The sequence below is a fragment of the Octopus bimaculoides genome, chromosome 9 (assembly GCF_001194135.2).
Source record: "Octopus bimaculoides isolate UCB-OBI-ISO-001 chromosome 9, ASM119413v2, whole genome shotgun sequence".
In the NCBI taxonomy this organism is placed as follows: domain Eukaryota; kingdom Metazoa; phylum Mollusca; class Cephalopoda; order Octopoda; family Octopodidae; genus Octopus; species Octopus bimaculoides.
Window position 1 is genome coordinate 34,941,074 of NC_068989.1, and position 11,205 is coordinate 34,952,278.

At 37.4% G+C, this 11,205-nt stretch overlaps 1 protein-coding gene across 1 annotated transcript in view; it reads right to left on the reverse strand.

The window, feature by feature from the left end:
* Positions 1-11,181, reverse strand: part of LOC106874290 (methylglutaconyl-CoA hydratase, mitochondrial) — a 25,059-nt gene extending 13,878 nt beyond the window's left edge. Inside the window, exons 1-5 of the mRNA XM_014921966.2 lie at positions 10,930-11,181; positions 6,887-6,954; positions 4,771-4,858; positions 1,678-1,857; positions 637-693 (exon numbers count right to left, since the gene is read on the reverse strand). Of these exons, the coding sequence (XP_014777452.1) occupies positions 637-693; positions 1,678-1,857; positions 4,771-4,858; positions 6,887-6,954; positions 10,930-11,086 (550 nt within the window). The 5' untranslated portion in view covers positions 11,087-11,181. The remainder of the gene's footprint in view (positions 1-636; positions 694-1,677; positions 1,858-4,770; positions 4,859-6,886; positions 6,955-10,929) is intronic.
* Between the last annotated feature and the right edge of the window lie 24 nt (positions 11,182-11,205).

Consider the following 11,205-nt stretch of genomic DNA (forward strand, 5'->3'; position numbering starts at 1 on the left):
GTCATTCACTACAGCTTCATGAGACCTGGTAAGTCAATTACAGCAGATGTATACATCAACCAATTGGATGAGATGATGAGTGAACTTGCAATTAAACAACCGAGATTGGTCAATAGAGACAGGCCAATTCTCTTACAAAGCAATGTTCAACCACATGTTGCACAAAGAGTGCTACTCAAGTTACAGGAACTGAACTAGGAAATCCTCTGTCATCCACCATATTCACCATACCTTGCACCAACTGACTGTCACATTTTCCAGGCATTAGACAACTTTTTGCAATGAAAAAACTTCAAATCTGAAGAAGATGCAAAAACTGCCTTTTGTGATTTCATCACTTCTTGCTTTCTAGAATTCTTTGCTGCTGGCATAAAGAAGCTACTGATAAAATGGCAAAATTGTGTTGATAATTTAGGTGCATACTATGATTAACTGTACTGCTTTTTGTTGAGATAAAATAAAATAAACTTCCATTTCAAAATCAGACATTGCATTCTTAATGACCTTATACATTACATTAAATTGCATTATCTTTTCTCAAGGCAATAAGTCCATAATATTTCATCTAAATGTTTTAAAAATAATTTTCAAACAAACATTGATATCAACATTTAAGAAAAAAACAATTTCACAAACCTCCACCAGGTATGATAGCCAACCTTGTTTCTACAAGACCCATTTTAGCAGAAGAGGCTGAAAAGGAGGTAAGAGGAGATAAGGATTAATTAATCGTTGGAGCCACACAACAAAGACAGTCTCAGTTTCTTCCCTTTAACAAGATCTAGTTACTTAAAATTTGATTATAATACTTTAAAAAAAAAGACACTTCTTATTTCTCCTAAGTTCTGTAGAGCAAGAATTAAATTTCTATCGTGTGTAGTCATGAACCAATTTCAGTTTTTAGTGAAAAAATTTCATTCCAGTGATAAGAAAATGTTCTTGGGAAAGACAAAAATATCACAAAACCAGTTTCTTTTGTCCATGTTTCAAATAGAAATGATACAGCGGTCAGTACTGCAGTGACCTTTAACTTAATTTAATTATTTAAAAAAAAAATTTATAATAGATATTGATTTTGAAATTAAATTATCATCCTTACTAGAATATAAATGACAAATCGTCAACATCATCATCAACATGTTTGAATGTCCTTTTTATTGTCAGGCCACTTTTCCAGCACAGACATTTAAGAGGTTATCTGTCAGGACTAAAAAGTCATCTCCATTTTGTGGTTTAATATGTCAGAAGAAAAATGTGCATAACTTATACATAAAAATCATTTTCCAATCATCATCGTTTTAATATCCACTTTTCCATGCTAGCATGAGTTGGATGGAATTCGTTGAGGCAAATATTTTTACTGGATACTTCCTGTCAACAACCTTCATCTGTCTTCAAGTAAGGTAATATTTCCTTATGACTAGACATATATTTTGAGAGAGGATTGGAAATAAAGGCTCCAGTGATGCTCATTTACATCTATAATGTCAAGACAAAATGACATCAATCTCTGTCCATCAAATTCATTCACAAGACTAGAGTAGAACTTCTCTGAGGGGCCATATAATAGGACTGAACTTGAAATCACATGGTTGCATTAATATTGTTAAAAAATTAAATTCCTTATTCTTATTACTTTGATAGTAACAATAACATAGTATAATAAAATTTATTTACCTGCAGTTCGCATATCACAGGCTAAAGCTAGTTCAAGACCTCCTCCAAGAGCTGGGCCATCAATTGCAGCAATTGTTGGCATCGGAAGATTATGAATTTCAGACACCATTCCACGTAGTTTTGACACAAATGGACCAACTTCTTCAGGTCTCATTGTTGCTCGCTCTTTAAGATCAGCTCCTAAATGGGATAAATGTAAGAATCATCATCATCAAATGTCTATCTTCCAGGCTGGTATGGGTTGGACAGCTTGATAAGATTTGACAAGCCAGACATTCTCCAATGTCTGCTATGGCATGATTTCTATGACTGAATGCCCTTCATTGCACCAACTAATTCACAGAGTGTACAGGGCACTAGTGAGGTCACTAAGTAACTCACAAGACAAAAACCCTCAACTGAGTGGGGGCTGTAGTATCGAAAGAGGTAGCTTTGTGCCAGATGATGAAAGGTTAAGGTATTATAGGACAGGAACCGGTGTCATGTAGAGGATATACATGGCTACCCCAGCTGGAAAGAGGATAAAAAATAGAGGTGATGAGGAGTCAGGATATACTTTCAGGGTACAAGAAGTGAATATAAGATAGAATAGGGACTGGTGGATATCACAGAAAACAGGGAGAGGTGAATATAAGAGAGAACAGGGAAACAAGGAGAGGTGGATATAAGAAAGAACAGGGACAGAGAATTGAGGATGGGGATAAAGGTGAATGTAGAACATGAGTGGAGACGTAGTCAATGGTGAGGGAGGAGGGGTGCTAAGTGGCAGTAATTATAGTGGGTTGGTGGAGAGCAACAGCATAATAAAACTGTAGATAGATACAAAATGAGGAGATGATGTGAAGGGTGAAGTTGAGAGGGGGAGGTCAAAAGGATGTAGGTGTGGATATAGTGAATGACAAACAAAGGTGGAGAGAATGTTGATGGCAGATATGAGAGTAATTCAGAGAAAATATAGTGGCAAGGAAAAATATTCAAGAATGTGGGATGGGTGGCAAGGGAAGTGGTTCCAAGGAGGGGGATTACTGGTAGCACAAAAAGGGGATGTGTAGTTTAGCTCTCATATAATTACAGCAGCTGAGTGAATAGCACTATAGTTAGAAGAATGATGGAAAGCTGGGTGTTAAGAAGATGAGTTGTGGAGAAGGCGTGACAGGGGAAAGCTTGGATGCATTTTTTACTGGGATATATGAGTCTTCTTGAGCACAGTGAACTGCCAATCTTAGCCCTTTGTCACTTCCTTCATGAGGATCGATTAATGAATAATACTTGACGAAATCATTAAATTGATTTCTTACAGTTTCAAAACCTTATGATGTCAAGACAAGGAGACAGTAACACATACATGAAGCAGCCCATAATGTGTGTATCCATAATACACACACACGATGAGGTTCTTTCAGTTTCCATCTATCAAGTCCACTCACAAGGCTTTGGTTGGCCCAGGGCTATAGAAGAAGGCACATGCTCAAAGTGCACACAGTGAGACTGAACTTGTAACTGTGTGGCTGAGAAGTAACTTCTTAACCACAGAGTGATGATTGTGTCTATATTAAACAAAATACATTATTTACATTTGACGGATATTTGTCCTTATCTTGTTTGTTGTTAACACGTTTTGGCAGATATACCCTCCAGCCTTCATCAGGTGCCTTGGGAAAATTTCGAACATGGGTTCTTATTCCTAAGGTATTTTTCGATGTTATTAATTATCATTATTCAGGTCACTGCCTAGAATCGAACTCAAAATCTTGAAGTTAGTAGCCCGTGTTCTTAACCACTATGCCATATGCCCGTGGGCATATGGCGTAGTGGTTAAGAGTGTGAGCTACTAACTCCAAGACTCTGAGTTCGATTCCAGGCAGTGACATGAATAACAACAACAATAATAATAATATCAAAAAATACCTTAGGAATGAGAACCCAGGTAATGACTGATCCCTTCTAAAAATTACTGGCTTTGTGCCAAAATTGGAAGCCATTATTATTGTAGAGGTACAATACTGAACCCTGGTAGACCCAGCTGTAGTGTGTTGATGAGTGTAGGCTTACCTATAAGCAGTGGTGGGCACAGCTAACCAAACTGACTGACATCAGTGCCAGTAGTTTAGGCAAACAGCTCACCCATGCTGGGATGGCATGCTTTCTTTGCACATGGCTGTGATGACTGGCTACTGGCACTGCTACCAGAAGATTGTCTGTGTTTCCCACAGGAAGAATTGGCCTTGATCCTCTCCTCAAGCTGAATGACATGTACTGGGTATTTCCTCTTGATATGCAACTTATCCCGTGATGGTGTCCCCTTGGGCTGGCACATGATGCACTGGAAGTACAGAATTTTGATGTTCCTCTTATCCTTTGATGTAAGGACAAAGTAGTCCTCCACATGGGGCCTTGGGTTCTGAGACTCTTGGCTCTCAACCTGAGTAACCTCTGCCTCACCCACAGCCATTGCAGACTCCTCAACAGGCCCTTCATCCTCAGGCTGAACAAAAATGTCTTCACCTTCCATAACGATAAGCAATAACTTGATAAGCCGATAATGTACCCTACAGTTGCTGGCATTGTAAGACTGTCTGTAATGTGGCAATGTTATAAGTGAACACAACTCAAAACTGCAGAATTACACAATGCTGCTCAGCTAGCTGCTACTGCGTTGATTAATCATGGCTTGTCATGATTGACTAAAACATAGTCAGCCAATAGCGTACCTGACAGACTCCTCAAGACACGCCCCCAACAGACAGGAACAAACATATGAATTTTCTTAGTGGACTTAAAGTTAGCGAAACTAAGTTTAGCAGAAGCTAATTGGTCCACTAACAGTTTCCACAGTTAGTGAACACGCTAAACAAAAAGTTAGCTTTGCTAATTAGCTGTTAGCGGATTAGTGGAACCATGCCCACTACTGCCTATAAGGTATATTAATCTTTCGAGGCAAAGCGACTGAATAAAGTGTTTAGTACAGGATCTATGAGATAGAAAACAATAGATTAAGAGTAAATACAATGATACGTAGAGTAATACCTTCACAATACAATACTACAACATCTAAAAATAAAAGATTTCAATGAATAGCAACTGAAGAATTACCTGCACAAAAGATCCCTGGAACACTGCTGCGAATGATTAATGTTCTGATAGACTTGTCAAATTTCACAGTTTCTATGGCAGTGGTTAACTGTAAAACAAATTGAAACTCCTTCCATAGATAACTTTGATTACACAATAAACAGTTTCTATTGACTTCTTACAATTTGTTGAGTAAGTTGACCATTTAAGTCTTAGAACAAAAATGAAACGCTCATGCTCTTGATGTAGCAGGTTGTGTAAAAGAATACTGAATGTAATCACTTCTCAAATGCACAAACATTACAAAATGGCTGTGTGATCATAAGACGATGAACTACAGATCAAATGAATATTGAGTTCAAACCTTACTACAACCACCATCAAGTGATTTCTGAATGAGTTGTATTATTCTTCTTGTGACAGTTTTACTGGTTGATATTTTAGAAATTTTTCTCTACATTTGGCTAATTAGCAATGTAGTAGGAAACACCTAACTGTAAAGACAATTGACCTAGCATATGCCCAAATTTGCAAAACTATTCCACTAGCATAGAAAATCTTTATATAATAATAATAATAGAGATAAAAGTTGGTTGTTTGATTTCTCCAGTCATGCTTTACACTTTACACCATATAGAGGGATGGGAAGAAAGCGTAAAAGAGATACAAAAAGAGGTAACATAAGAGGTGCAAGATGAGAGCATATACTAGGCTTGAAGGCAAGCAATGAGTAAAGGAATGCTACACACATGGAGTAAAGGAAGAAACATAGAGATAGAGAAGGAGGAGAGGGAATGCCAAAGTACTTATGGGAAGAGTTAAACCTGAATTCATTTCAACATTCTGTATAAGCACCAAGAAATTTGATAAAAGTTAAATTATAATTATTATATTAATACCATATTTCCTGATATTATCCATGGTGTCAAAAGCATACTTCTGAAGTTATCCATTATATGATGGGGATAGATTTAGATATATATAATATGTAAAAACTAACACTTCCTTTTTCTGAGCTGAGATTCGAAACCGAATCTAAGGATTCTCGCTTGTCTGATCCACCACTGGCCAAACAGGTGCGAAAGAAATTTCTTTGTCCTGTCAAAAATTGATGGATGGGTTTCCCTTCGACCTGAGCTGTGTCATTTAAGGTTCAAGTGGACAGGAGGTGACTTACATAGGTAGAAATTACTCCTGTGGTATGTCTGTCCTTCTAGCTGTCATGACCATTATAAATACAGTCAGACACACAACAGATGGGGAGGTAGCCATCACCAGGCAAACGGTCAAGAGACAAGCAGACAGCTAACAGTTAACTTGCGCCAGTCAAGCAGCCAACACAGAACCACATATTCTGCATGAACAATCCAACACAATTGCAGTCACAGAACATAAACAGACATGACCGAATGACCGACGCAAACACAGACACAAAACATGCCCAGTTCTATCTCATCAAATCGACGCAGTATTTCCTCTGTTTATTTTCTACTTCACCAACTCGAAGCAAGTTGGTAATGTCATGTAGCGGATTTTCTAGTGTATACAACACATAAATGCAAGTGTCGATTAAATAAATTATTTAACCCTTTAGCATTTAAACCGGCCATATCCGGCCAAAAGTATTCTGCCTATTCTATGTTCAAACTGGCCAGATCTGGTCTCTCACACCAACCCTACAATATCGTTTTAAAAATTAACAGCTACTTCATCAAAATCTCATAGCTACGAGATAATGCATGATTAGTTCAAAACAATGTGGATAAAAAAGCATTAATTATGGCAGAATAATATGAACACTAAAGGGTTAAAGCACAATCCAATACTTTCCTATTGTTTTACTTTGATGTCATCCGCATGCGTATTTCATCTGCTACCTCAACAACAACTTTTGCTACATCACCCCACTCCAAATATATAAAATATCCTTTTAGCAATCTCAATAGATTCTAATATGACTTTAAAGCTAAATGAATAAGTTAATAGCAGACTTATTGTGTTTAGGGATATTTGGGAGTACCTGGGGGATGGGGTCAAAGTTAATTTGGATCAAGGATAACTGTCAGGTAGGAAAAACAAGATATTTCCAAAAAGCAAAGCTATTTTAATGGATCTGGATAACAGATGGAAAATTTACCTCATTAATCATACTTTTACTGAAGGAATTTTTAGCTTTTGGTCGGTTCATTGAAAAAACAGCAATACCTGGAACAAAGAAATATGAAACAAAGAATTAACTGGAAAGTAATAGAGATATTTTCAATTGATTTAAAAACAGAAACTTTCTTAATTAGCTAAATTTAGAAACCTCATCATTACCATGATCCATCTGAATCTTCAACAAAATGGCAGAGCTTTGTGGAAATTCTATCAGCTGGACTGTAGATAGAAGAGTTAAAGAAAAAAAAGAAAAAACAAAAGCATTGGTAGTCGGAACTTTGAGCTTGAACTGTATCAATGCTGATTTTGATTTTCTATAAAGTTTTTATCAACTTAAATTCTATTTATTTCTTTTTCCATCATCCTTGTTTTAAATGTCCATTTTTCATGCTTGGAAGGATTGGATGGGATTTCTTGAGGTAGTTTTTCTATGGTTGAAAGCCCTTCCTGTCACCAACCCTCACCTGCTTCTAAATAAGGTAATATTTCCCATGACGAAACATGTTTTTCATAGAGGACTGGAAACAAACAACATCACTTGTATGAGAGTGATGCATCTTTGTGTCATGTAATGTTAAGAAGAGGGTGCACATTTACATGTACACCTACACACACGATAATGATAAGCTTTCTCCAATTTCAATCAAACAAGTCCACTTACAAGTCTTTGGTTGGTCTGGGGTGCCCTGAGTTCCATGCAGTGGGATTGAATTAAAAATCATTTGGTTCTCAATCATACTGCAGCATTATGCTTCAGAAATCTGTTAGGTAGATGACAATCCTAAAACTGTTGTTTTAAGTAGAATTGTGTTGAGGAAAGATTCCAACCACTCCCATGTGACTAAAAGTGGACTGACAGATTTCAATAAAATAAAGAACCACTGAGTTGACAGAAGCAATTGATCGTGAGCAGTTGGTAGAGTGTTGAGCCTTGTGTAAGAGTAATGGTTATTGTGTCGTATGAATATTTTCTTTCCCCCACCGCTTCGTTAAATTATGTGAGTGGGTGTTATCATTTTTTAGCAAAACGTGTGACAGTCAGTAATATGATGCAGTACAGGAAGTTATTAAACACCTTGTAAATCAATATGCAAAGGTTGCTACAATATACATTCAAATAACCATGCTAAATTCAATTGGTACAAACATTAGTTTCATTCAAGAATGTCATAATGAAGAAAGTCAACTGTGTGCAGAAAGAATCAGAAGGCAATAATTTCTTGTTATGTTCTAATAAAACAATTTATTTTACAGACTTTTAGAATGCTGGACAATTGTGTGCAACAAGGACTTTTACTGTATACAAACATTAAATTTTAGACCTCAGTCTGATGAGAATATAGTGGAAGATATGAATAGATTTGGTTTCACTTACTACATTTTTACATGAGCTCAACTGCCTTAAAGATGAAGCAGGATATAAATTCCATTGTACAGATGCTAGTACTGCTGAAGAGATCAAATGCCACAAGCCAGATAAATTGGTATAAATAAACTCATTGCAGCATAGAACTTGAATGTCAAGTGAAAAATTGGGTACGATGAGTCAGAGTTGCTCAGGATAACTTATCAACCCAGTGAACATAATAACCAGGAAAGCGAACAGGTTACTTTCCATGTTCTGGATGAGGCTGATAGAATGAGAAGCTTCAAATGACATGGTCGACTGTCCAACGTACTAGCAGCAACTGAATTAACATTCTGTTTGAAGGTGTGTTCTAGCCTAGGACAGAAGTTGTTGTCTGAATCCATACAATGCCAACCCTGTCTGGTTAGCATCTATCCAAACAACTAACTCATGCTCCAGTAAAAAAAAAATAGTTTGATCATGTCATACTACTGTATGGAAGCGTATCGACACCCACATTGTATTTTCTAGTTTCTGAAATTAAAAAAAAATAAATAAATGCGCCCTTTTAAAGCCTAGCCAGGCTCATGGGCCCGGTTTCTCGGTTTCAATGGCGTATGTGTTCCCCAGCTGGATGGGATGCCAGTCCATCACAGCGTTACTCATTATTTTTCCAGCTGAGTGAACTGGAGCAACATGAAATGAGGTGTTTTACTCAAGAACACAATGCGTCGCCCGGTCCACGAATCGAAACCACACTCTTACGATCATGGTGCTGACACCCTAACCACTAAGCCACGCGCCTCCACTTTCCAAATTTTTAAGTCAGTAATATTAAAGTTATCTCCCTTGCTTTTTTGGAAAAAAAATTTTAAACGTGGTTTTATCGGATTGGCAACTCTCACCCTCTCTTCAGTATCATGTCGCACCACTACAAGAAATGTGTTCTGTTCTGGTCCTTTCTGTCATACCTTAACCTCTCATCTCCTGGCATAAAGTTGTCTTCCTCTCTACCGTAGGCCTACTTAGTTAAAGAGAGGGGGTGTTGGTCTTGCAAGCTGTCCTCACAGTGTTTGGTATTAGGAAGGGCATGAAACCATACTGGAGCACAAAGATGTACTCAGACCCACTAAGTGCAGTCAAACATAGCTACTCACATTTTAGAAGAGAGGATGGAGTGGTATCGGGGTCAAGCATGGGAGAGATAATAATAAAGATTATGAGGTGTCTGTGTGGATCCTCAAGTTATGAGGCGAGTAAGTGAATGGGAGAAGAACTGGGAAAGTGGGTGGATAGCGATTGCAAGTATGTATGGGAGAGTAAGAAATGGGTGAGAAGGTGAATACAGTGTTGAGTAGATAAGTAAGTGAGGTATTGAAGAGGTGACAACTGAACTGTAGAGATTGGACAGGGTTGAAGGGTGGATGGGGTAGAATGACCAATGATGCATGAGGGCGGATAGAAAGAATAGTTTCACTGTCTTCCCAAGACTGGAACTCCAATTACTTGAAGTTATCAAAAACACTTCTCAAATTTATAGACTACCATAAAGCAATATGGAGGCTGGTTTCACAACTCAGTTTTGGTTCCTATCTGTAATTATTTGATATCCAAAGGGATATCATAGAGACACACTTTTTTTCTCATTCCCTGAAATTCTGTCTCCATAAACTTGTGTTTCAGCAACTCACAGATAATGCAAGTCGAAGAGCTGAGTGAGAGAGTGAGGAGTAAAACCCAGGTCCACCATACTCTGATGCAAAATCACTAATGTTGGAACCTTTACATGGTCCTTTGATCTGCAAGTAACAACAGGCAGATTACTCTCAAACCATATACTATCATCTTGAAGGTAGGTGTCATATAATTTAGATAATAGTTCTGATGTAGTGTCTGAAAATAAGATGGGATGGTCATGGCTGGAATGTCTTTGATTATTGGTTTGCTCAATCAGAATAGAAAGAAACTGCTATAAAAAATAATCAATTTCCCTTAAATCACACTCTAACATAGAACAATATAGTTACAGATTACAAAGGCAGGATGGCTACTGTTGGTATACCTTCGATCATAGGTATGATCAATGGGAACTAATCTAGGGTTAAACAGCAACAAATAATCAGATACGAACAAATGATTCTCTACGTTGTTTAGCCAACCACAAGTCAAAACTTGATCGAGCAGAGATATGATCAAAGACGTTCCAACCATGATCATCATTGTCGGATGTGTACTTTTTTTTTTTAAAGAAAGATGGTCGGAAGTGATCTGAAGGACATTTTTGGTTGCAATACTGGATAAATTTTCAGATTAACACCCGCACGATTTTCACTAGGGTGTTAGGGTTAGGGTTAGGGTTTAGGGTTAGGGTTAGGGAATTCCGTCCCTAACCCTAACATCCTAGTGAAAATCGTGCGGGTGCTAATCTGAAAATTTACCCAATACTGTGACAGGTGAAGAGAACATGTGGCGGTTGCCGACACCCATCTAAATAACAAGAGTCAAAAGGTCAGAGGAGAAACTGATGCTAATAATAATTATCAAACGAATTAACCAAAGACAAACATCCAGACTTAAATATTGAGTAAATCAATAAAAACAACCCCAATCAAAACCTAAAACGACTTGCATAACTGATAAAACATCTGTAAATCGCCCTTGTATGTACAAACCTTCATTGTCGTGGGTCAAATATTGTAGGTCTAGTACTTTGCTGGGTTCAACGGCAGTACTTAAGCATCTTAGTGTTGTACGTCTATCAAAGCATCTCTGGAGCCGAAATTGTCTATTTCGATATAATATCGAACATAACAGTCGACAGTTATTCATGTTTCTTTTATATTTTGTTTTGATCACAGGTTACAATTAGAGAACAAACACATACACATGTTCAACAAGAATGAAAGAATCAAAGGTTATGGTTTGTAAGAAAAACCGGGCAGGATATC